Source organism: Rhinoderma darwinii, chromosome 4 (genome assembly GCF_050947455.1).
Source record: "Rhinoderma darwinii isolate aRhiDar2 chromosome 4, aRhiDar2.hap1, whole genome shotgun sequence".
NCBI lineage: Eukaryota > Metazoa > Chordata > Amphibia > Anura > Rhinodermatidae > Rhinoderma > Rhinoderma darwinii.
This window is the reverse complement of record NC_134690.1, coordinates 29,145,735-29,173,601: the sequence shown is the minus strand read 5'-3', so window position 1 is coordinate 29,173,601 and position 27,867 is coordinate 29,145,735. Positions and strand designations below refer to the sequence as shown.

The 27,867-nt window shown below is 45.0% G+C and overlaps 1 protein-coding gene across 1 annotated transcript in view; it reads left to right on the top strand.

The window, feature by feature from the left end:
* LOC142760373 (adhesion G-protein coupled receptor F3-like) overlaps nucleotides 1-27,867 on the top strand; it is a 55,030-nt gene that overhangs the window by 4,379 nt on the left and 22,784 nt on the right. Inside the window, exons 2-9 of the mRNA XM_075863556.1 lie at nucleotides 2,708-2,801; nucleotides 4,169-4,211; nucleotides 5,767-5,931; nucleotides 8,758-8,937; nucleotides 10,969-11,072; nucleotides 15,013-15,071; nucleotides 26,494-26,571; nucleotides 26,663-26,991. Coding sequence (XP_075719671.1) covers nucleotides 2,708-2,801; nucleotides 4,169-4,211; nucleotides 5,767-5,931; nucleotides 8,758-8,937; nucleotides 10,969-11,072; nucleotides 15,013-15,071; nucleotides 26,494-26,571; nucleotides 26,663-26,991 — 1,052 coding nt within the window. The remainder of the gene's footprint in view (nucleotides 1-2,707; nucleotides 2,802-4,168; nucleotides 4,212-5,766; nucleotides 5,932-8,757; nucleotides 8,938-10,968; nucleotides 11,073-15,012; nucleotides 15,072-26,493; nucleotides 26,572-26,662; nucleotides 26,992-27,867) is intronic.

Below are 27,867 nucleotides of genomic sequence, written 5' to 3'. Positions count from 1 at the left end.
ATTTACGCTACTTGTTAATCCGGCGTTTCAATGGTCACATCAATTTCCATTACTTTCTATGGGGTATGATTGTTATTGTATCAGCCGAGAATTGCAAAAAGTCATAGCACAGAGCAAAACTTTTGTCACATGGTCCCACTGTTTCTCACTTTTAGTGCAAACCAACAGGTTCATAGCTACAGGGGGTACAGAGATAGCGGTTGCACTCAGGTACTGATGCTTCAGGGGGCGCAAAGACCACTCTGCTATACAAGAAAACACCTGTATTATAAATGGCACATGGTAGGTATAGTAGGTTTGTTACAGATTGTGCATTAGGACCCAAGGAACTTCAAGTTACACCTCTGCAAATCAATGTTTTTCTATTGGTCATGATGAAACGGCATTGTATTTTTTGGCATAGGTCTATCTGTAGATCCTGGCCTTGCTTTACTTATGCTTCTTTTGGTAAAGGTCCAATCTATACTAAGGCCCCATGCACACGAACGTGCTTTTGCGGCCGCAATTCCCCCGAAAATCCACAGGAGAATTACGGGTCCATTAATTTCTATGGGCCCATGCACACGACCGTGGTTTCCAGGCTCATAGAAAATAATGGACCCAGCCATGTCTACGGTCATGTGCATGAGGCCCAACTTTTATGCAGTAAATCTGCCCCAGATTTCTAAGAATAACTTTGCAAAATTGTATTATTACGCAGCTCTCCCCAGTAGAAAAGCAATTCAGCTAGGATAATCACTTAGTGATATTGGCCGTAGATATTGGTATAATTATGGATTTGGAAAACCCTACGAGTTCTGTTTTAGATAAATTGTTCTGAAATGTTGAAGGATTGAGATCCTATGTTCTATTTCTTTTTATGGAAATATTAAATGTATAAAGTCTGCAAAGTTTTCTCATTTACTAAATGGAGATAATTTTCCTCTACTTTATGAAAGCAAATATGTCAAAGAAAGAGAAAAAATTGCTTCATGCCTTCCAAGGGCCCCCTCCTCCGACAACTGGGAGGACGTTTGGGACTCAGCTCTACTTTAAAACTTAGGCCATGTACAGAATTGTGAGGTACCGTTAGGAGCCTCCGTCACAGATCCAGTGAAAAATACCAGACAAAATACCACTGCATGCTGCGTTATTTTATCTGGTAAAATGTCAGACACCATGGTGGAAACCATTAAAGTCAATGGATTGCGACATGCAACAGATCCGCCGCTTCAAATTTTTTGTTGTTCTGCTCCTATGAGAGGGCAAAACAATGGAAAGCCAGAATGCAATGTGAACAAAGTCTAATAATGTCAACCAGACATTACTAGCTTTACCAACAGCTGCCAGCAGAGTGCAGCATCACTTGCCAGCATAGTGCAGGAGGATTTAGGGCAGCTTGAGATCACAAGGGATGTGGTGGCTGCTCTGTGATTGGGGACTGCGGGCGCTGTGTGGGCACTGTAGGTGCTAATTGGACATTATAATCCACAATTTATTTATGTATAGCACTTTCTAGACACTGTTCTGCACAATATGGGCACTGTTTGGCGCAATGTGGGCAAAGTATTACTCACTGTTGGCATTATTTAACACATCTTGGATGCACCCCTCGTCATTCATTGGAGGTTGCATGATCTTAAAGAATGATTATCACTTCTTACATCATAAAAAGCCCCCTACCCACTGATTGCAGTTTCTACCTGTGGTTTTCAATGCCGCATTCAATCTACATTGAAGTCACTTGGAAAACTAATAGGGCATGTTTTCAAAGGCTTTGGACATCTGGACACTGTGTTTTTCCTATTGGGCAACACTGCTACTTGTAAGCTAAGGTATTGACTGTTTTCAATGAAAACCAGCAGAATTGTGAATGCAGCTCTGGAGTACAGACTGCTACTCAGGATCAGTAAATGATAAGTAATGCACTGTCTTTATAAAGTTACAAAACGTATGTAGATTGTTTCCATATGTAAACTGTAAAATGGTGGACAGGAGCTAGATATACCGGTTTGGTTAGCATCAATGGGATTTCAGGACTTGCAGAGACGAGTGGGGGGGGGGGTCTGGAATTCTTTTTTTGCAGCAGCAGTACTGTCTCATAATGAACACAGATATGTGTTTTTAAGTACCTCTCCCAGTCTTAAGGTGTCCCGATGACTTCCATGTAGTCCCCAGCCCTGCACACTGGTTATTCCACCGGATGTGCCCTAAGTAGACAGTCTCAGTTTGTTAGGGATTTTCGGACAATCCCCTTTTGTTGAAAGGGTTTCCAATAATAAGTTGCTCAAAGAGTAACTCACCGCTGACGCCTAAAACAATCAGCTCTTCAATCTGTGGGGAACCTGGCAGCAAGTGTTCAATTCCCCTGCAGCGCCACCACAGGAGAAATGAAATATTACACAGTTCTCAAGGGCAGTCTGCTGGTAGGTATGCTTTATTGGGGCACTGTGTTGGCAGAGTTGTTTATGGGGGCAGTTGGGGGCTATTGTTGATGCTGGCACCGTTAATTGGGGTTACTCTGCTTGCAGTTCTGTTCATTGGGAGTACTTGGAACAGTTTATAGGAACACACTCTTCTGGCACTTTATGAGGAGCACTTGGCTAATGCTCTTTATGGGGGTACACAATTTAATCAGTTTGTGGGTGTCACTCAAGGCACTTTAGCTCTTTTTATGTCAGTGTTACCTGAGATAACATTATTGTGACTACTTTATGCTGTAATTCAGGATGAGAAACACGTTTTCAGCATTATTCCTGTACCTGATGATTGGAACGAGCCAGGGTCATGAGAAACGGCAAAGTCTACCAACCCACGAGCTGGTAAGGCATTAAACTAACACACATTATGTAATGTAAATATATATTAAAAGTGTATTCCCTATAGGTGTATTAAAATAAATACTATGGATTTGGAAAACCCTACAAGTTCTGTTATAGATGAATTGTTGTGAAATATTGAAGTATTGGGATCCTATGTTCTATTACTATTTATGGAAGTCTTAAATTCATAAACTCTGCAAAATTTTCGTTTACTAAATGGAGAGAATTTTCCTCTGCTTTATGAAAGTGAATTTGTCAAAGAAACAGAAAAAATTGCTTTATGATCAAATAACTGTCCGGTGCTAGAGAAATTCAGAAAATCTAAGAAAAGTTTATTTCTTAGAAGAACTTTTAACGAATGTTATGTAAAATGATAGTACTAAGATAATCCGGCATCCTCTGGTCTACCCAAGAGCAAGTATATCATAAATCCTAGACCATTGGACATATATCTTGATAGATATACCTGCTCCCCATGGCTGAAGAGAAGACCCACATTAATTCTTGGCTTACCAACCTGCAATCTCCAACCTGTGGCTCTTCAGATGTTGTAAGAAGATAACTCCTAACATGCTTTGATAGCTTTACGCCATTAAGGAATGTTAGGAATTGTAGTTTCGCAACAGTTGTAATGCCGCAGGTTGGAGAACGTTGGTTTACATGGTTGATGTGGAACTGCCCATTTACCCGAATCTGAAATGTTAACACACGGATGTAAATGTGCCATCACTAATGTTGTTGCACCAGAACATCCGCTGTGGAGCTGCTGGACAGCTTGGAGACACTGTGGTCCACCATTAAAAAGGGTTCAAGCAGCGAACTATGAGGTCAAATATTTCTCGCCCGACATGGGACGGTTTAGTTCAATTCTGACCCCTCGGTTGCTGAATAAATAGAATTTTACGGTTATCAGGGCCAGTTTATGAAAAATGGCGCACTGGGCAGCAATTAAGCTGTGCTATGTTTAGACATTTTATCTCTTCATTTCATCTCCTATAATACTGCCATATAGTACCAAGTGAATACTGCCATATACAGCCCCATAGTACCAACATAAAATGGGCAAATAGTATGCAGTATCCAAATAATACTCCCTTAAAGTGCCCACATAATACTGCCAAATGGTACCCACATAATACTACAATTCCTAAATTATACTGGGTGTTTTTTTCTTTGCTCCCGTTACCCAGTTTGCCACCCCCTAAAACCGACCCTGACTGTAATACTGGCCATCTTAAAATACCATGGTGGCCAAAACATCGGTGAGTGTGTATGTCGCTAAGCTGAATTTTGTCAGAACTCACAAAAGGCAACAATACGAACAAGCAGACCGTTTTATTAATCTTTAGATATTTTTTTCCAAACAGGAGGAGGAATTCGGTATAGAAAGAGTTAAGAGGCAGCTGCCCCGTAAGTATCTCAGTATATGTGTCTTCCCTACACTATGTGCACCTTTGAAAGGGATTTTTTTGTTTTAATAAACAGGTCAGTCAGTGTGTTTGGTGCAACAGGATACAGAGCCGCTGTATGTCAAAAAGTAAAAATAATTTTTTAATAAAAATTAATTATAACGTTTCTCCAAACACACTGACTGACCTGTTTATTAAAAAAAAAAAAAAAAAACCCTTTCAAAGGTGTACATAGCATTTAAGGTCCTATTACACGGCCCGATGAGGGTAGTGTAAATGAGCGTCGATCAACAAGACAGCTGGTTGATCGGCGCTCGTTTGCTCCTTTCACAGGGATCTATGATCAGAAATGTATAGGGATGAGCGTTCGTTACTCCGATTGTTCATTCCCATACATTTCTGTCATGTTGTGCTGCCGACAACGATAATATTATAGGCTGAGTAAATGATACAATCAGTCGATGAACGAGCTCCTTACACAGGGTGTTAGAGGTCCTGCAGTACAGAATGGATCACTAAAAATTAATGAAAGGGAATGTCTACTTTTTCAGCTCCCAAGTTGCCGGGCTAGTCCTGGGAAAGTAAAGCATTACATAGGTTATCTCAAGAAGATAGCCCCTATTAGGACTTATGGATGTCATGTGGGGTCCCTCACTCTGAACCCTTTCTATGAGCCAAAACCAAAAGCTGCTAAATAAGTGTGACTGCCGATCTCGCAGCCTGGCCATGTATTACCTAGTTGCCTACTCATTACGACATGTAATTCTAGATTTCCCCTGCAGCTTCCCGGGCTGTTCCAGGAGCTAGACCCACATTGATCAGCTACCGTTTTAGGGAAGAGGTTGCCTTGGTGGGAAAATTCCTAAAGAGCACCCATTGAATTTTTTGGGTAACCATTGAATGCACAGACACCAGCATCTTCCCAAAATGCAGGCCGTCCTGTGCAGCAGTTCTCTGCTCGGACCTAATCAATGGTCCACCTCTTTCCCCCATGCATCCTAAAAGGGCATGTAGGAAAAGGGGTATCCAAGGCAAGCAGATCCTTTAAAGCAAATAATTAAAAAACAATGCTAAACAAAAATTCAAGGGGTTAAAAGACAATGTTCCCTTTTGGGGCATCTGAATGTCATGGAGCCCCCTATATAAGTCAAAGCAGGAGCCACTTAAACACAGTGTCATTCATATGAATTAATTTCTATTTCTCGTTTGGTCATTGTGGGATCTACAAGTCAGTTCCCTGGAGGTCGGCACCCAGTTGGGCCCTGGAGGCTTATCTTGTTCTGCTGTGCTGCCCATATCTTCTATTTTGGAATTCATATGAATAGTTGCATGTAATACTACATTTCCCTTATAGTGGCGGCTATTAAGAAATGTATAGCGGACAGCAAATTCCCCGTAAAAAAATCAGCTGTATGCCGAGGGTGCGAGAAGCCAGACCTGCAGTGATCATCTGATCGCCATGGGATCTTCAATCTGAAAAGGTGTTGTCTTTATGAGACAACCGATTCAATGTTGAATCTATGCACCATCACTAATTAGATTGATGTCTTTTGCAGCCGAACAGAATGTATATCAGTACGTGTATTACACGGACATCACTCTGGAAGGCTATGCCAGTGACGTGGCTGAAGCCTCTATAGCAAGTCAATCAATAGTACCATACACAGTACTCATCAATTCCACCTTAAATGTGACCTTTGCACAGATTGCAATCACAACAGGTAAGACTTTCATACATTATCTCTATTGAACAGTCAGCCATTGGTTGAATATTATACACTGTAGTGGAACAATATAGTAACACTGGGCTGTGGACGGTAGGAGTATCTATGGTCTTTTACTTTCCCTCCACAGACAAAAAAAAAAACGTTTTAATGGTTTCCTAAGCATTACGCACCACTTTTAAGAATCATTTTTGGGAGTCTTTAATTTTTTTCGATGTAAACCCTGCCCACATGTATAGACCACGCCCATAAGTCAACGTGGCTTCATTAAGAATGCCATCAGAGTGACCCTATTACCAGTGCCAGCAGGGTGCCGCCATTATTGTTTCCTACTGTTTCAACACACTTTATGGCTAAAACCAGCATGACAGAGATGAGGACAATAATATATTACAGAGGGGAGGCTTTGGTCAGGGAAGCGGTAAACACAGTTTTACTATTGTGGCTACGGATGTTTTTTGCGGAACTGTATTTTGCACCCAAGTGTGGCACACTTTTGTGCACAGTGTTGCATTTTGTTTTAGACATATTTATTACAAGAATGCATCAAAAAGATGTTTGTGCACCACAATTTTTTTAAAAACCCAACCCTGGTCTCTACTTATCCACAACTTCATGTTTCTTAGTGATGTTGTAGCCTCTTTCAGAACAGGTGAATTTATACTGAAATCAAATGACTGATCATGTGACACTTTGATTGCACATAGGCAGGGCCGACCTTAGGGGTGTGCGAGCGCACAGGGTGCCGCCCCCTCCAAGCATGTAGGGGGTGCCACTGGGCTCTGCCTCTACTCTGCGCTCTGTTCTTAGTTACACGCACGGTGTAAATAAGAGCCGAGGAGCAGAGGAGGAAGCTCCGCCCACAGCCCATCCTGCACGAAGCCTGTGATCCTGTCAGCAAGGAGACATGGTGTGTGTATCTGTGTGTGTGTGTGTCTGTGTGTGTATACAGTATGTGTGCCTGTGTGCGTGTATATAGTATGTGTGTCTGTGTTTGTATGTGTATATGCTACAGTGTGTGTGTGTGTGTGTGTGTGTGTGTCTCTGTGTGTATACAGTGTGTGTCTCTGTGTATACAGTATGTGTCTATGTTTGTGTGTGTGTGTGTGTGTGTGTGTAGTGGGTATACAGTATGTGTCTGTGTTTGTATGTGTATGTTTCACAATGTGTGTGTGTGTGTGTGTGTGTGTGTGTGTGTGTGTGTGTGTGTGTGTGTGTCTGCATGTGTTTATGTCTCTTTGTAAAAGTGTGTGTTCAATATTAAAGTAGAACAGATAAAACAAAGATATCTGTGCTGCCTCCTATATACCCTGCTGCCTCCTATATACCCTGCCGCCCCTATATAACCTGCTGCCCCTATATAACCTGCTGCCTCCTATATACCCTGCTGCCCCTATATACTCTGCTGCCCCTATATATCCTGCTGCCCCTATATATACTCTGCTGCCCTTATATATATGCCTGTGTGTGTGTGTTTATATGTGTCTGTGGGTATAGTTATCATCTACGACATTATCTGTACTCAGAGAGTTATCACTGTGTTATCAGCGGTGTTACATAGGTCTGCAGGTAACACTACTACATTATCTGTACTTAGAAAGTTATCACTGTGTTGTCTGTGGTGTTACATAGGACTGCAGGTAGCATCTACTACATTATCTTTATTCCGTTATTACTGTGAGTTATCTGTAGTGTTACATAGGGCTGCACGTGAAATCTACGACATTATCTGTACTGGGTATATATGGGTCTGTTTGTAAATGTGTCTTTGTGCTTGTATATTTGTGCCTTTTTTGTATTTGTATATGTTCCGGTCTGTGTATTTATCTGCCGGTGTGTGTGTGTATATGTGTCTGTACATCTATATATTTACCTGTATGTACGTATGTATGTATGTATATATTCCAGATGTGTGTATGTATATTTGCCTGTATGTCTAAATATCTGTCTTTATGTATGTACAGTATATATGTTCCAGTACGTGCGTGTCTATATATGTGGTTAATTTTTGGTTTGTGTAGGGGGCGGCAATAGAGAGTCCCGCACAGGGCGCCATCCAACCTAAGGCCGGCCATGCACACAGGGGACCTTATTACACTAATTACGTGACTTCATTTGCGTTTTCGGCATGTAATACTAAGTTCCCCATCAGTGGCCACTGCGAACGAAATGCATGGCCAGTGTCAGTGGCTTTCCCTAGTTGTATCAGCTGGACCCAGTCAAATCAGCTGATCATCTGATCTCTGCTTGTTGTCAATGGATAAAATATTCTGATTTACATCCAGAGGATAAAAACCCATACAAATCTAACTTCTCATAGCTGAGAGTTTGCTACAATCGAATCTAGTGTAGACAACCCTATGTTCTGTAAATATATCTCCTACCCAAATTTGTTACAATGTATCAGTGCAGCTAAAATGTATCAGCTTGAGTCCAGGATGTATAGCTCATAGAGAAATGTCTAGACTGGATAGAATAGTAGCAAACCCTCAACTCCAAGAAGTATTAGGTATTTTTAGGTTTTCAACTTCTGGCTATAAACAAGAATATTCCCATTCACTAACAGCAAGCAGAGATCTCTACGTGCATAGACAACAAAACCCTAGTAAATGAATTGTATTCAATCCAAGTGTGATAGGCAGTGGAGTTTAATCATAGGGCAATATCATCAAAGCTTTAAAAAAATCTTGAAAATAAGTAAAAGTTGCAGGATGGTACTGTATGTACCAACAGTGGAGGTGTCAGAACAATGTAAAGGTTTCAGTAATATGGAATAGGATTGGATCATTCCATCTCCAGCAATATGATTGTCTCTTATTCTAGAGTGTAACGTGACTGATACTGGGAAGATGTGTGCCTGTAATGACGGATATATATGGAATATCACTGTATGCTACACTTATCGTCCCTGTAGCAATTCCTCCTCTTTCTGCTCCTGTCTGCTTATACTGGATAACAATATCCCCTACTGTGAGAGTCCCCACAACATTTCTCACCACAGAGGTAAGTCAGTATCACTGTGTACTGTACTATTACAATCAGGAAAGGAAACAATACAGATGTAGAAATCCTTATCTAGACTCTGATAACTTGCTGCAACGCGATAACTTATCATTTAAGCCATTGAAAACCAATGAAAAAGATAATGTTTCTTGCCACTGTGTAATTAGCGCATTAAAAATAAAGTTAAAGATTGCTACTTCCGTAGTTACTTTTTGTCTAAAGTTTAATTTTTTGGTGATGGTCTTGCCAGCAATTAGAATTGTAGGCAGGCTATACCTGGATTTGAAAAACCATTGTATATACTAGATAAGGCACTTTTGAAGGTAAGTTGACTATTATATTTCAATGAGGGTTGGACACAGACAATTAAGTGCCCAAGTGTAATAACAGTATGTGAATACCCCTACGACAAGCATTCATGCCACTTACCTCTTCTCTTTTTTAAAATAAATGATGACTGTAAAATAAATAGTTTTTTGCTGGTTGTCTAGAGTAGTGAAGGGTTTAATGGTAACGTTCCTTGTGATCTAGGGCATTACAGGTTTCATTCCTAGTAGTCTAGTAGAGTGAAGGTGTTAATTGTAATATCCCTGGTGGTCTAGAGTCGTGTAGAGAATAATAATAACATCCCTGGTGGTTTAGAGTAGTGTAGAGGATAATGATAACATCCCTTGTGGTCTAGGGTAGTGAAGAGGATAATGATAACATCCCTGGTAGTCTAGGGCAGTGAGGAGGATAATGATAACATCCCTGGTGTTCTAATGTAGTGAAGAGAATAATTATAACATCCCTGGTGGTTTAGAGTAGTGAAGATAATAATGATAACATCCCTGGTAGTCTAGGGCAGTGCAGAGGATAATAATAACATCCCTGGTGGTCTAGTGTAGTGAAGAGAATAATTATAATATCCCTGGTGGTCTAGGGTAGTGTAGAGGATAATGATAACATTCCTGGTGGTCTAGGGCAGTGAGGGGTTAATGGTAACTTCCCTGGTGGTCTAGGGCATTGTATTGGATAATGATAACATCTCTGGTGGTCTATAGTAGTGTAGAGAATAATGATACTATCCCTGGTGGTGTAGGGCAGTGAAGAGGATAATGATAACATCCCTGGTGGTTTATGGCAGTGTAGAGGATAATGATAAAATATTTGTGGCGTAGGACACTGAAGAGGAGAATGATAATATCCCTGGTGGTCTAGGGCAGTAAAGGGGTTAATGGTAAGATTCCTTGTGATCTAGAACAGTAAAGGTGTAAATGGTAACATCCCTGGTGGTCTAGGGCAGTGAAGGGGATATTGCCAACATCCCTGGTGGTCTAGGGCAGTGAAGAGGATAATGATAACATCTCTGGTGGTCTAGGACAGTGAGGGGTTAATGGTAACTTCCTTGGTGGTCTAGGGCAGTGAAAAGGATAATGATAACATCCCTGGTGGTCTAGAGTAGTGTAAAGAATAATGATAATATTCCAGGTGGTCTATGGCAGTAAATGGGATAATGATAATATTATTGGTAATCTAGGGCAGTAAATGCGTTAATGATAACATCCCTTGTGATCTAAGACAATAAACTTGTAATGGTAACATACCTGGTGGTCTAGAGCAGCGATAGGTTAACTTCCTGTGAAGTGATTTAACTACCTGTACTGAAGGCTACAGGGCTTCCTCCTCTTGCTGACCATGGAAATACAATAAAACATGGAAATGAACTTAGATAAAATAATAAAGTTTTTGTTTAGGTTTAAAAGGGGCTCTCTCAAGTGAGTGGGCAACAAATTAGACATTTGTGGCCAGAAGATCCAGGACGGTCATAAACAAATTTCTCCTCCTCCCCTGCTCTTGCTGTGCAGTCTCTAACACAGCAGATCCCCATAATACTTTCCACCATAAAACATGCTTGGGTCGCGATACCATTGATAGACAGATTTATAAATGGCCTAAAAAATGGCCGCCTCAATGAACATTGGTACAGATTCACCTTGGAACTTTTTCAATAACTTGTTGATGCATCAACTTGTGTGTTTCCCTCTCCAGTTATTATGTACGGGTCAATTACCCTAAATGAAACCTTTACAACAGATCTCCTAGACCCAACCTCAGTAAATTACCAGGCTCTGCAATCCAATATAACTCTTGTCGTAAGTACCACCCAACCTTGTCCTAATACTGGAACTTGTTTTTACAAAAACAAATAGGGAAATTATTATGGGTTTTTTATTTCAATGGGAGTAAATGTGACAGACGTCTGCACTTGGGTTACGACTCTTACCAGACAAGTTAATCCTTGAACTGAAGTGGGTTTGGCGGTGGTGTAAAGTCTGAGGATTCTTCACCCAGGGTGTATAAGCTTACCCGGTTGTATTCCCAGGTCGCGGTCCCCAGAGTAGTCACACTGGCAGCAGGTGCATTGCTAGGAACGTCGGAAGCAGATGGAAAAGTAAAAAACTAAGCCAGAAGTCGATAGTAAGAAAGCAATTAGCGTAGCGGCATAACCAGAGGAGTAGCCGAAGACATAACTAGAAAATGAGCCAGTCGAGCGGTAAGTACCAGGCAACAAAACCAGTGAGAGAAGGACGAAAGCGAAAATAAAAATAAAAAGCAAAAGTCAGTTATCCGGACAGAACAAAGAACAGACACAGGATAGTAACAAGGAAATTAATCTTAATACGCAGGCAAATGATTCAACGTTGAATCTCCTTTTAAACTTCCACCAGGTGTGACGTCATCAAAGTGGGTGGGTTGCCATAGAAACCACAATGGACTTATTTATGCATTATCCTTCTCATTCTGGAATACCTTGCAGATACCAGAGAAAAATTCGGAGGGCCCTCTCTTCAGCTATGTAGAAAATGTGAAGGTCACAAACACGAGAATAACCTATAAGGAATGATAAAATTGATAAACCCCAGTGGCATATGATCTTCTACAAGATCAGATTAAGAGTAGGTTGTCTTCTACTGGGCCTCATTGGCTCATTGTGGCTGGCCTGGTTATTGTATCAGAGGCTCGGCCCACCGGAGGATCTTGTGGTCCTCAAATGACCCATCAAGACCTTGTGCACTGTTACAGTATATTTCACTGCAGGGTTGGACTGGCGCACCAAAGTACCAAAGGATCCACAAGTGGGCCCTGGGACTGGAACAATAGCAGATCCCTAATACAAAAGCGTCCGGGAGTCCAGCAGAAGAGAACTGCTCTGGGGCTGACTTTGGAGCCAATCACTTGCCACTACCAGTGGCGTAACTACCGCCGTAGCAGCCGCAGCAGCTGCTACGGGGCCGCGGCATGAGGGGGCACGTGACGCCCGCCGGCACGGGCCCCCACCATGGCCGCAGGCTCCACTAGCAGCCGCTATGGCTGCTACAGCGGGACGCCACTGAACACTACGGCAGAGCAGGGAGGTATCTCCCCGCTCTGCCATTAAACAAAAGACATGTATCCCCTCTCCACAGGAGAGGGGATACATGTGTGATCGCTGGCAGTGATAGGGAGAACGGGGGACTGAAAGTCCCCTGAAGTTCTCCATCACAAAACTCGGACTTCCGGGGTCTGTGTCGGCTTTTCCGTAGAAATGAATGGAGCGCCGGTCGCGCTTGTGCGCATGCGTGACCAGCGCTCCTTTCATTTTTATTGAGCTGCCGACACAGACGCCGGAAGTCAGAGGTTAGTCATCAATGCCAGCGATCGTACATGTATCCCCTATCCTGTGGATAGGGGATGCATGTTATTTGTAGGACACACTGTAAGGGGGTTGGGGACGCTGTATGGCGTTCCCTACAGGGGGGGCTGTATGGCATTCCCTGCAGGGGGGGCTGTATGGCGTTCCATACAGGGGGGGGCTGTATGGCGTTCCCTACAGGGGGGGCTGTATGGCGTTCCATACAGGGGGGGCTGTATGGCGTTCCATACAGTGGGGGCTGTATGGCGTTCCCTGCAGGGGGGGCTGTATGGCGTTCCCTGCTGGGGGGGCTGTATGGCGTTCCCTGCAGGGGGGGCGCTGTATGGCGTTCCCTGCAGGGGGCACAGTATGGCGTTCCCTGCAGGGGGGGCGCTGTATGGCGTTCCCTGCAGGGGGGGCGCTGTATGGCGTTCCCTGCAGGGGGGGCGCTGTATGGCGTTCCCTGCAGGGGCGGCGCTGTATGGCGTTCCCTGCAGGGGGGCGCTGTATGGCGTTCCCTGCAGGGGGGGCGCTGTATGGCGTTCCCTGCAGGGGGGGCGCTGTATGGCGTTCCCTGCAGGGGGGGGCGCTGTATGGCGTTCCCTGCAGGGGGGGCTGTATGGCGTTCCCTACATGGGGGGCTGTATGGCGTTCCCTACAGGGGGGGCTGTACGGCGTTCCCTACAGGGGGGCTGTATGGCGTTCCCTACAGGGGGGCTGTATGGCGTTCCCTACAGGGGGGCTGTATGGCGTTCCCTACAGGGGGGCTGTATGGCGTTCCCTACAGGGGGGGCTGTATGGCGTTCTCTACAGTGGGGGCTGTATGGCGTTCTCTACAGTGGGGGCTGTATGGCGTTAGCGCCATACAGCCCCCTCTGTAGAGAACGCCATACAGTCCCCCCTGTAGATAACGCCACACAGTCCTCCCTGTAGATAACGCCACACAGTCCCCCCTGTAGATAACGCCATACAGTCCCCCCTGTAGATAACACCATACAGTCCCCCCTGTAGATAACGCCATACAGTCCCCCCTGTAGATAACGCCATACAGTCCCCCCTGTAGATAACGCCATACAGTCCCCACCTGTAGGGAACGCCATACAGTCCCCCTGTAGATAACGCCATACAGTCCCCCCTGTAGATAACGCCATACAGTCCCCCCTGTAGATAACGCCATACAGTCCCCCCTGTAGATAACGCCATACAGTCCCCCATGTAGATAACGCCATACAGTCCCCCCTGTAGATAACGGCATACAGACACCCCCTGTAGATAACGCCATACAGTCCCCCCTGTAGATAACGGCATACAGACACCCCCTGTAGATAACGCCACACAGCCCCCCTGTAGATAACGCCACACAGTCCCCCCTGTAGATAACGCCATAGTCCCCCCTGTAGATAAAGCCATACTGTCCCCCTGTAGATAACGACATACAGTCCCCCCTGTAGATAACGCCATATAGCCCCCTCTGTAGATATCTACAAAGGGGGCTGTATGGCGTTATCTACAGGGGGGCTGTATGGTGTTATCTACAGGGGGGGATGTAAAAAAGGCACTATCTACAAGGGGGGGTTGTGTGACACCCAGGGGAGGAGGGGGGGCCCCAGTCAAAAGTTTATTATGGGGCCCAGTCTTTCCTAGTTACGCCCCTGGCCACTACGGTCTATTACTTCTGAATTCATTCATAAATAACGTATTCGATCTTATTAATAATATGTTCTGCATGTGCAATAATAACACATTACAATCTAGATCTATAAAAAAAAATGGTATAACGAGTCCAAAAATATAAAATGACCGCTTTGAAAAATTCAGGTTGCCAATGCTAATCGTGATTAAATTATTTAAAGGGGTTGTCTTGTCCACCACTGATCAAATGATGACCTATTCACCGGATAGGTCATCAGTATATCATCGGTGCGGGTCCGACATCCGGATCCCGCACGTTAAGCCGCGCCGGATGTTATAGCCCATTATGCGATGTACGGAGCCGGAAACAGTTGGCTCCGTACATAGCATAGTTGCCGTGCTACCGAATTGCTGCTCTGCTCCTATTCACTTGAATACCCCAGTACTGCAGCTCAGCCGCTATTCAGTGGCTGGAGCCAACTGCTTCCGGCATGTACGTCCGGTGCTCGGAGGCAGCCGGAGCACCTTAACGGTGTTGGGTCCAGGTATCGGACCCCCACAGATCATGTACTGATGACTTATCCGGTCAAAAATATTCTAGATGGGACACAAAAATGGTTAAAATTTATTGCAAAAATCTTACAGTTCATACAACAATATCCTTATATGTTGGTTATTATTACACATTTGATCTAGCGTAAGAATCAGTTAACTTGAGGATGGGGTCTAAAAGGCCCAATGGTTGTACAAATGCTAAATTATGAAAAAATCTCCGATTTTCCTTGCAGCTCCTTAATGTCTATACAAAGAACTGCAATCCTCTGAGAGTGTCAGTGTTTGGGTTCAGGTAAAAATAAAATAAAAACTAAAAACGAAATGCCATACAAAGTTGGTTACTGTTAATTAGAGACACTTATTTCTATTGACCCAAGTTCAGGAAGCGTGGCTGCAAAGTATATTATGGTGGTTTCGGGCCAACTGTCTGCCTCCCAGATCTTGTCAAGCAACACCATGGTCGTACAGTCAATTTCCAGCGCCATTTCATCCCAGCTCTTAACAATAGGTAATGAACGCAGATGGAGAAGGACTACACCTATAAAATAGACTGATACTGATAAAACCATCATATCCCCCAGTGAACGCACAGGTTTAATAGACTCTCTTCAAGAAGTGATGTTGCTTTCTATAATACTTTACATGACGGCATTGTCACATAAAATGTTAGAGAAGACTCATCACAACTGCAAATTTCAACCGCTTTGGTATATATATATACTTGTGAACCCCACTCTACTTATTAAAGTCAAGGTATCATGGCGTCTGCCTCTCACATCCTCCCTCAAGATAAAGGCCATATTTAATACTCTAAATACTTTACTTTTAGTTAATTTTTTCCTATGCTCAGTGGTGCCAGACGCTTAGAAACATACCATGCTTTATCTGCAAAGGTATTGAGGAAAGTAAAGTGCAAAGCCCTCTGAACTCTCGTTATTGGTTCACAAAAGTTACTTCAAGACCATTTATTAAAGAATATTAGATACTATATATAACATTAGAACAACTATGATATTGCCCCCTATAAACAAGAATAAAACTATTGTAATACCATTCCTATGTACAAGAATCTAACTTATATAAAACTGCCCCCTAGAACAAGAAAAAAGCTACTATAATACTGCCCCCTATGTAAAAAAAAATATATAACTACTATAATACTGCTCTTATAAACAAGAGTATAACTACTACAATACTCCTCCTATATATAAGATAAAAACGACTATAATACTGTCCCCATATACAAGAATATAACTACTATAATACTGCCCTCTATGTACAAGAATATAACTACTAAAATACTGCCCCTATGTACAAGAATATAACTACTATAATACTGCCCCTATGTACAAGAATATAACTACTATAATACTGCCTCCTATATACAATAATATAACTACTATAATACTGCCCCTATGTACAAGAATATAACTACTATAATACTGCTCCTATATACAATAATATAACTACTATAATACTGCCTCTATGTACAAGAATATAACTACTATAATACTGCCCATATGTACAAGAATATAACTACTATAATACTGCCTCCTATGTACAAGAATATAACTACTATAATACTGCCCCCTATGTACAAGAATATAACTACTATAATACTGCCTCTATGTACAAGAATATAACTACTATAATACTGCACCTATGTACAAGAATATAACTACTATAATACTGCCCCCTATGTACAAGAATATAACTACTATAATACTGCCTCTATGTACAAGAATATAACTACTATAATACTGCCCCTATGTACAAGAATATAACTACTATAATACTGCCTCCTATGTACAAGAATATAACTACTATAATACTGCCCCCTATGTACAAGAATATAACTACTATAATACTGCTCCTATATACAAGAATATAACTACTATAATACTGCCTCTATGTACAAGAATATAACTACTATAATACTGCCCCTATGTACAAGAATATAACTACTATAATACTGCCTCCTATGTACAAGAATATAACTACTATAATACTGCCCCCTATGTACAAGAATATAACTACTATAATAGTGCTCCTATATACAAGAATATAACTACTATAATACTGCTCCTATATACAAGAATATAGCTACTATAATACTCCTCCTATATACAAGAATATAACTACTATAATACTGCTCCTATGTACAAGAATATAACTACTATAATACTGCCCCCTATATACAAGAATATAACTACTATAATACTGCCCCCTATATACAAGAATATAACTACTATAATACTGCCCCCTATGTACAAGAATATAACTACTTTAATACTGCCCCCTATATACAAGAATATAACTACTATAATACTGCCTCTATGTACAAGAATATAACTACTATAATACTGCTTCTATATACAAGAATATAACTACTATAATACTGCCCCTATATACAAGAATATAACTACTATAATACTGCCTCCTATGTACAAGACTATAACTACTATAATACTGCTGCCTATATACAAGAATATAACTACTATAATACTGCTCCTATATACAAGAATATAACTACTATAATACTGCCCCTATATACGAGAATGTAACTACTATAATACTGCTCCCTATATACAGGAATATAACTACTATAATACTGTCCCCCATGTACAAGAATATAACTACTATAATACTGCCTGTCACGAGGCGGGGTGTGGACCCACTGGGCCGTACCGCGTAGCGGGGTAGCAGCTGGCCAACTAGGTACAAAACATTGCCTGAGGCAATAGTAGACAGTGGCAGGATCACGACTTGGCTTTCACAGCAGGTGACGCCGCGGATGCGGCGGAAGACACGACTTTGCTTTCACAGCAGGTGACCCGGAAGACAGCGCCGGCGACTGCCAGAGGGAGGAGGACGCCAAGCAGAGAGGCGTCCATGGCCGGGATCGTCAGGGGGTGAGTCAGAACGGCGATCCCCGGCAATGGACGTAACAGTATCCCCCCTCTTATGCCCCCTCCAGAGCGGGAAAGAAATTTCTTCACGAGGACCGGGGCATCGATTTTCTCCTCTGTCTCCCAAGACCTTTCCTCTGGACCAAATCCCCTCCAATCCACCAAGTAAAATGTCCTGCCTCCTACTTTCTTGGTGGCCAGGATCTCCCTCACTTCAAAAGTTCCGGATGAACTGCCAGGATCCACTGCGGAACTAGGAGTCCTGGAGTAGCGGTTTAGAACCACGGGTTTTAGCAAGGAGACGTGGAAGGAATTAGGGATCTTGAGGGTAGGAGGCAGTCGAAGCTTGTACGACACAGGATTGATCTTCAGCAGAATCTCGAAGGGTCCAAGGAACCTGGGGGCAAACTTGCAAGATGGTACCCTCAGCCGGATATTCCTGGAAGACAGCCAGACCTTTGTACCTGGAAGAAACTGGGGAGGTTCTCGTCTTCTAGTGTCTGCCTTTCTCTTCATGCGGTCCACTGCCAGCAGAATAGAAGACTGTGTCTACTGCCATATTTGCAGAAAGTTCCTGAAGGTAGAATCGGCTGCAGGCACCTGAGACATAGTAGAGCCGGGCAGGGGTATTCGAGGATGTTGGCCATAGACTATAAAGAACGGACTGGAAGTGGTGGACTCACTGGTATGGTTATTATAAGAGAACTCCGCCCACAGAAGCAGCTGCACCCAGTCATCATGTCTTCTGGAAACAAAGTGCCGTAGGTAGTTCTCCATAATTTGATTAATCCTCTCAACTTGCCCATTGGACTGAGGGTGATAAGCTGAGGAGAAGTCCAACTTTACCCCGAGTAGGCCACAGAGTGCTCTCCAGAACTTAGAGGTGAACTGGACCCCTCGATCCGAGACAATATGCAGAGGTAATCAATGCAGACGGAAGATGTGTTGCATGAAGAGGTCAGCCAGTCGAGCGGCAGAAGGCAGGCCAGTCAGGGGAACAAAATGAGCCATCTTTGAAAAACGATCCACCACTACCCAGATCACACTGCATCCTGCAGAGGGAGGCAGATCCGTAACAAAATCCATAGCAATATGCCGCCAGGGGACCTCGGTTGGAGCAGACCGGCTGGTCTGGAGTGAGAACCCTTGTTGGCTGCACACACCGTACAGGAGGAGACGAAGTCTATGACGTCTTTGGGCAGCGTGGGCCACCAGAACTGACTGGCAATCAGGTCTCGGGTCTTACGGACACCCGCATGTCCTGCCAGCTTGGAACAGTGACCCCAGCGAAGGATTCTTCCTCTGTCTGCCAGCCGTATGAAAGGTTTTCCTGGGGGAATGCCTCAAACCTGCAGAGGGTTGACAGGGTAGATGCAGGAGGGATCGATAATATTCTGTGGGGGCTCCACAGTGTCCTCTGTTTCAAAAGACCTAGACAAGGCATCGGCCCTCACATTCTTATCGGCAGGTCGGTAGTGGAGTTCGAACTGGAACCGTGCAAAAAACAATGACCATCTCGCTTGACGAGGATTCAGTCGTTGAGCCGTCTGTAGATAGGTCAAGTTCTTGTGGTCCGTGAAGACCAGGATAGGATGAGCTGCGCCTTCCAGTAGGTGTCTCCATTCCTGCAGAGCCATCTTGATGGCCAGTAACTCCCGGTCCCCAATCGAGTAGTTGCGCTCTGCAGAAGAAAACAGCTTGGAGTAGTAACCACATACCATCATCTTGCCTTTCAAACCCCTCTGGTACAATAGAGCCCCGGCACCAATAGAGGAGGCGTCCACCTCTAACGAAAACTGCAGAGACACATCAGGATGGTGCAGAATGGAGGCAGACGTGAAGGCTTTCTTTAAGGTTTCTTATGCGATCTCCGCCTCTGGAGTCCATACTTTGGCATTCATGCCCTTTTTAGTAAGGGTGGAGATAGGAGCTGTCAGAGAAGAGAAGTTGGGGATGAATAGTCTGTAGAAGTTGGCGAATCCCAGGAAGTGTTGTATGGCCCTTAAGCCTTGGGGACGTGGCCACTCCAGGACAGCCTTGACCTTCTCAGGATCCATCTTGAGACCCTGATCAGAGATAATGTAGCCCAGGAAGGGAAGAGACTTTTCTTGGAACACACACTTCTCCAACTTGGTGTAGAGATGATTCTCTCTTAATCTAAGCAACACCTGGCGGACATGGCCCTGATGAGTCACAAGATCTGGGGAAAAAATCAAGATATCATCGAGGTACACCACAACACAGACATAGAGAAGGTCACGAAATATGTCATTCACAAATTCTTGAAATACTGCGGGAGCGTTACACAGGCCGAAGGGCATGACCAAATATTCGTAGTGTCCATCACGTGTGTTAAAGGCGGTCTTCCATTCGTCTCCCTGACGGATCCGGATTAGATTGTAGGCCCCCCGCAGGTCAAGCTTGGAATTTTTTTTCGCCCCCCGTATACGATCAAAGAGCTCAGAAATCAACGGCAAGGGGTACCTGTTCTTCACCGTGATCTGATTGAGACCCCGGTAGTCAATGCAGGGTCGAAGGGATCCATCCTTCTTTTTGACAAAGAAAAACCCGGCTCCGGCCGGGGATGAAGACTTTCGTATGAAGCCCCTCTCTAGATTCTCTTTAATGTAGGCCGACATAGACTGTGTCTCTGGCAAGGAAAGAGGGTATACTCTACCGCGAGGAGGAGAAGAGTCAGGAACCAAGTCGATAGGACAGTCGTATTCTCGATGTGGTGCCAATATCTCTGCCTCCTTTTTGTCAAAGACCTCAGCGAACTGAGAGTAACAAGGAGGTAGCCCAGACAAAGATTGAGGCGAAGAAGGCTGGGATGGAAGGACATGACCCAGACAGCGGTCTAGACACTTGGGGCCCCACTGAAGAACCTCTCCAGAGTTCCAATTCAGGACTGGGGCGTGAAGACGGAGCCAAGGCAAGCCCAGCAGCACGGGGTTGACGGCCTTGGACAGGACATACAGAGAGATCAGCTCGGAATGAAGAGCTCCCACCTGGAGTCTCAACGGCTTGGTCACAGACAATACTGGGTCAGGCAAAGGCAGTCCATCTACCGAGGCAACGATCAATGGTCTCTCCAGCAAAACAGTGGGCAACTGAAGGAGATCCACAAGGTCTTGACAGATGAAATTGGCTGCGGAGCCAGAGTCCAGGTAGGCAGAGACTGGATGAGGTCTCCCGCCAGCGACAATGGTCACAGGAATGAACAGCTTGGACGAGAATTCTCTATCAAGTGCAGTAGCGCCCAGGGTTGTCTCTCCAACCAATCCCAGACATTGGGGTTTCTTAGGCCTCTGGGGACACAGACGCACGACATGGCCAGCGAGGCCGCAATACAGACAGAGTCCAGAGGTGCGCCTGCGCTGTTTCTCCTGATCAGACAGTTTAAGCCGATCCACCTGCATCGGGACCTCGGGCGCAGCAGAAGAACAGGGCAAGAGGGGTTGCTGGAAGTTGGGCGCCAGTCTAGAAAGCCGTCTCTCCTGAAGAATCTCTTGGGATCTCTCTCTGAGCCTTATGTCCACGCGGCTAGCCAGCTGCATCAGATCATCCAGGGCAGCTGGGAGATCTCGAGCAGCCAGTTCGTCTTTGATCTCAGGCGATAGGCCATGCCAGAAGGATGCTACCAAGGCCTCATTATTCCAAGACAATTCTCCTGCCAGGGTCCGGAACTGGATGGAGTATTCGCCCACGGAGACGTCCTCCTGACGCAGGTTAAAAATAGCTGTAGCAGCCGATGAGGCTCGTCCAGGCTCCTCAAATACGGAACGGAACAACCGCACAAACCCCAGGAAGTCTCTGGTCACGGGTCCCTGTCGTTCTCAGATTGGATTCGCCCACGCCAGGGCCTTGCTGGCGAGTAGGGATACAATAAAGACGATCCTGGCTCCGTCCGAAGAAAATACTTGGGCGTGCAGAGTGAAATCGATTTGGCATTGGTTTAGGAACCCCCTGCACGAACTTGCATCTCCATGAAACCGTGGTGGCAATGGCAGCGAGAACCGAGAGTCCGAACTGGAGCTGCCAGGAGGTGTAGCTGGAGGGTTGGTCGGAGGAGTCTCACTTGGAGCGATGACGGAAGAAACTAGTGCACCAAGATGCTGCGCCATGGAGTCTACTGCCACAATGAGTTGATCCTGTCGCGCTTGCAGATCCTGCAGGTCGGCCTGCATGGCTTGGGAGGATGACAGACTCTTGACTTGGCCAGCGGGGTCCATGGCCTGAGTGTACTGTCACGAGGCGGGGTGTGGACCCACTGGGCCGTACTGCGTAGCGGGGTAGCAGCTGGCCAACTAGGTACAAAACAATGTCTATAGTTCAAAACGGGTACCTGAGGCAATAGTAGACAGTGGCAGGATCACGACTTGGCTTTCACAGCAGGTGACGCCGCGGATGCGGCGGAAGACACGACTTGGCTTTCACAGCAGGTGACGCCGCGGATGCGGCGGAAGACACGACTTGGCTTTCACAGCAGGTGACGCCGCGGATGCGGCGGAAGACACGACTTGGCTTTCACAGCAGGTAACGCCGCGGATGCGGCGGAAGACACGACTTGGCTTTTACAGCTGGTAACGGTAGACCGGGATACAGGGTACAGGCAGCAGGAACGGGCAACACTGGGAACTGGAAAACACTGGGAGACCTTTAGCAAGACAGACTAGGGAATACAACAACACTCTGGCAAGGAACCAGTGGGCAGAGCTCCTTTTATAGTCCAGCAGCCATTTGGGCTAATACCTGATTACAGGCAGCTGGACGCGTACTGGCCCTTTAAGACCGTGCACGCGCGGGCGCGCGCGCCCTGCGGGGAACGGCGCGAGGACCCGGAAGACAGCGCCGGCGACTGCCAGAGGGAGGAGGACGCCGAGCAGAGAGGCGTCCATGGCCGGGATCGTCAGGGGGTGAGTCAGAACGGCGATCCCCGGCCATGGACGTAACACTGCCCCTATATGCAAGAATATAACTACTATAATACTGCCCCTATATACAGTAATATAACTACTATAATACTGTCCCCATGTACAAGAATATAACTACTATAATACTGTCCCTTATATACAAGAATATTACTACTATAATACTGTCCCCTATATACAAGAATATAACTACTATAATACTGCCCCTGTGTACAAGAATATAACTACTATAATACTGCCCCCTATGTACAAGAAAATAATTTCTATAATACTGCCTCCTATGTACAAGAATATATCTACTATAATACTGCCTCCTATGTACAATAATATAACTACTATAATACTCCCCCTATATACAAGAATATAACTACTATAATACTGCCTCCTATGTACAAGAATATAACTACTATAATACTGCCCCATAGGTACAAGATTATAACTACTATAATACTGCCTCCTATGTACAAGAATAACGAAAATTTACTCACCCAAATTTTTATTTCCTGGAGTCCGTAGGCAGCACAACACATATGGCTTTTAGTCCCCTAGGTACAATTAAGCAGACAGGTTAATTAGCAATAAGCAATTAAACAATTAAGGACATCCCCTATAAGTATGTACCGGTAACCGGGCCCCAGCGTATTTTTACGAAGCAATAGCCATAAGTTCTGCCAAAGAGGGAAACTTGTGCTGCCTACGGACTCCAGGAAATAAAAATTTCGGTAAGTAAATTTTCGTTTTCCTGATCGTCCTTGGCAGCACAACACATATGGGCTGTATGGGCGGGATAGCAGTTGCCATTTCAAGCACTCTTTTGCCAAATAGAGAACCTTCTGATGCCAGCGAGTCGAGCCTGTAGTGCTTGACAAAGGTTGATGTGGATGCCCACGTAGCAGCCCTGCAGATATGATCAAGGGGAATATGCCCAACTTCTGCCCATGAGGTAGCTGTAGAGCGTGTGGAATGTGCCCTGATCTGCAGAGGAGATTGAAGGTCACTGATGATAACATTTTTCAATAGTTGGCCTAATCCACCTGGCTAGGGTGGCTTTATTTGCTTTTGGCCCCTTATTAGGGCCGGCATGTTGAAGGAACAGATTTTCTGCTTTCCTAAAAGCCTTTGTCCTTTGAATATAGGTGAGAACTGCTCTTCTCACGTCCAGTGTATGCGAATTTTCCTAATCTTCACCTTGTGGATGAGGAAAAAGAACTGGCAATAATATTTCTTTATTTATATTCCTAAAAGAGGGAATTTTAGGCAAGAACCCAGACATAGTACATAGTAGAAGACAATCTCCCAGGTCTCTCAAATAGGGTTCTTTGAAGGAAGGGGCCTGCAGCTCGCTTATGTGCCTTGTCGACGTGATTGCCACCAGGAAGAAGGCCTTGAAGGAGAGAAATCTGATGGACGACTCTTGCATGGGTTCAAACGGTGGCTTTGTTAGAGCCGACACCACTACTGAAAGGTCCCAGGAAGGAGGGGGTACCTGAGAGACTGGGCTAAGGTTTCTTAAAGCCTTGAAGAAGGTCTTCACCAACTGTTGGTTAGAGAAACGATTTTGCAGTTGGGCATTAATTGCCGTGAACTGCACCTTAAGGGTATTTAACTTCAACCCTTTATTGAAGCCCTCCTGAAGATATTGCAGAATAGTATTCAGAGAAATTGTGTTTGCTGAATTCTTAGAGCACCAGGAGGTGAACAGGGTCCAAACTCTGTTATATATTTTGACCGTTGAGGGACGTCTGGCTGACAGCAAGGTGTTAAAGACTTCAGACGAGAGCCCCATTTCCGTCAGATTCTCCCGGTCAGTCTCCAGGCCTTGAGATGTAGACTGCGAGGATTCGGGTGATACACCCCTTTCTGGGACAGGAGGTCCGGTGACACCAGTAGTTTCAGGAACCTGCCTTTCGAGAGAGACAACGCTAGGGAGAACCAGATCCTGCGGGGCCAAAATGGCAGGATTGCAATGGCTTCCGCTCTTTCGTCCGAAACTTTTCTCAATACCCTGGGTATTAAGGGGACGGGAGGAAAAATATAGATTAATTTTTCCCTCCAGCTGACAGACAGGCCGTCTAATGCTACTGCATAGTGTGTGTGTGTGTGTGTGTGTGTGTGTGTGTGTGTGTGTGTGTGTGTGTGTGTGTGTTACAGAGAACAGAAGCTGAGGACTTTGTTGTTCTCTTCCGATGCCATCACATCCAATTCTGGCATTCCCCATGTGAAAACCTGAGAGTTGAGACTCCATTCCCCCGGATGGAGGATATTGCAGCTGAGGAAATCTGCAGGGTGGTTCATCGAGCCCCTGATGTGAACTGCTGAAATTCCTAACGAATGTTCTTCTGCCCAACTCCTAAGTCGTCTGCATTCGGTCGACATTGAGGCACTCCTCATTCCTCCTTGCTTGTTTATGTAGAAAACAGTTGCTAGGTTGTCCAACTGGACCAGGATCTGGGCATTTTCCAGATGAGATTGAAAGGACATTAGCGACAATCTCACTGCTCTGAGTTCTTTCATGTTGGAGGATGGTGACAATTCCTTCTGACCCCATTTGTTCTGAACACATAGGTGATCTACATGGGCACCCCAGCCCCAGGAGGAGGCATTTGTTGTGAGGACTTTCTGTGGTGGGGAACAAGGGACTTGCCGGACCGGAGAGTGTCTGGGATTAACCACCAGTTGGGGTCTTGAAGGGTGATGTTGGAGACTTTGAAGAAAGCATCAAGATTTCTGAAATTTTTGTCCAGGGATCTAAGGATGTCGAGCTGTAAATATCTCATGTGGGCTTTGGCCCAAGGGACCGCATCTATAGATGAGGTCATTAGACCTAGGACTTTCATAGCTCCTCAAACCGATATATTCAGATGGCAAATAAGGCATTCTATTGAACCCTGAATTGCAATAATTCTCTCTGGAGACAACTTGACTATCATCGACTGGGAATTCACCATGAATCCTAAGAATTTCAAATTCTGTGTTGGCGAGAGCTGTGACTTTCTGAAGTTCACCAGGAACCCGTGAAAGTGAAGAAATTCCAAAGTGGTTTGGAGATATTCTTGGAGCAGGGACTTTGATGGCACTTTTATTAGCCAGTCGTCGAAGTAAGGCACCACATATATCCCCTTCAGCCTCAGCGCTGTGGTTAGGACCACAACATTTTTCGTGAACGCACGGGGTGCCGACGAAATCCCGAAGGATAGGCAGGTGAACTGGAAGTGCTGTATTCCACCCTGCGTCTGGACCGCCAGTCGAAGGAACTTTTTGTGAGCGGCCAGAATAGGGACATGCAAGTATGCATCCTTAAGGTCGATCTTTGCAAGAACATCGTTCCTCTCCAGAAGGTTCATCACCGACCGGATATTCTCCATCTTGAAAGTTCTCCTCATCAGATATTGATTGAGGAAGGCCAGGTCTATAACCAGTCTCCAACTGCCATCTGATTTGGGCACCGGGAACACTCTGGAGTAAACTCCTTGACCCCTTTCTAAGACTGGAACATCTTCCAGGGCTGCTTTCTGGAAAGAAAACCTGTAAAAGCTGATGGGATATCTGATTGTGATGCATGTTGAGGACAAAGTGGTCTGGGGGGGAGCTTTTTAAACTCCAACGAGTACCCTCTCTTGATGGTTGTCGTCACCCACTCGTCGGATGATGTCACCGACCACTGAGAGCAGAATCTCTGAAGCCTTGCTCCTACTTGTAGAAATGGCTTGGCGTCATAAATCGTTTGGATTTTGATTGGGGTTTTTCTTCCAAAAGGAGGAAGGGTTTTCTCGATTTGTTTTAAACGTGCGCTGACAGTCTGGAAACCTTCTTTTGAACTTTGGGAACCTTCTTTTCTGATCCAAAAATTAACGCCTGGTATCCCTCCTTTTAGGTTCAGGAAATCTGGCCCCTTTGCCTTCCCTCAAGGAATTCAAGATGTCCGTAAGTTGGGGACCAAAAAGGGATTCTGGTTGGAAAGGGAGGCTACAAAAATAATTTTTAGAGAGATTATCCCCTGACCATAATTTAAGCCAATGAGCCCTTCTGGCTGCATTCGACAGGGACAAGGCCCTAGATGCACATCTGATGTTATCCAGCTGGGAGTTACAGAGGAACTCTGAGGCTGCCTTCATTACTGGGAGGGACTGGAGAATTTCTGCTTTTGGGACTCCTTCCTCTAGATCCATCGATAGGTGGCTTAGCCAGACCTGGATTGCTCTAGAAACCGGTACTGAAGACAAGAAGGCTTTGCATGAGCCCACTGCTGAAGTATACACCTTCTTCAGAAGGAAATCCGATTTGTGGTCCATAGGGTCTTTCAGCAGGGCTGATTCATCGGATAGAAAAACAGCTTTCTTTGCCAACTTAACCACTGGCAAATCCACCTTTGGTACATGTTCCCATTCTTTGGAGCCAGATTTATTCAGCCTGTAAAGGTTTTTGAACCGAGAGCCCAGTTCTGACTTCCTTTCAGGCTTTTCCCAATCCCATTTCATCCATTCCGTCAGGACAGGATGGCTGGGACAATTTTTCCACTTGGAAATAGGAAAATAGAATAGTCTGTCCTTTTTAGGTTTGTGCTCAACCTCTTTCCCTGTCTCCAATGTATCCTTCACCGCTTTGAGGAGATCATGGAGCTTATCCTTACTCAGGATATAATATTCTTCAGGGTCGTCAGAATCTGGGGTGTCAGAGACCACCTCTGAATCTGAACCTCCTGCTGAGGAGATTGAGGGGAAGAGCGCCTGGCCCTTTTAGCATGGTGTGATGTTTTGACATCTTCAAAAGCTACAGATAACTGTTGTTTGAACCATTGCATAAATCCCCTAGAAATTCTCCCTGGGAGGGGAGGCGACTGAGTTGGAGCACGATACACATAAATCTGACACAGTGTCATCAAGCAGAGGCTGGAGGCATTTGTGGGTCCTTTTCCTACCTTCTCTTCTAGCAGCCCTTTAGAGAAGAGCAGAAACAAATGTATGTAGGAAATGTGCATAGCCATCAGCATAGAGACACATCAGGACCCATCAATGTAAACAGCCGTACTAACCTTAGCAAGCAGAGGGCTCTCCAGAGGCAGAGCGCGCAATCTTTCAAACGAGACACCGGCATTTTATGCCTGCTGCGTCCACGCGTCACATCCGGGGGCGGGGCAAAGCTGACATCACTTCCGCCCCCATCCATGCCTCTGTAATGCCGAGCATCACTTACAGGTACCGGGTGAGTGCAGGCGATCGGTCCAGCAATCCACCTCGGACCTAGACGA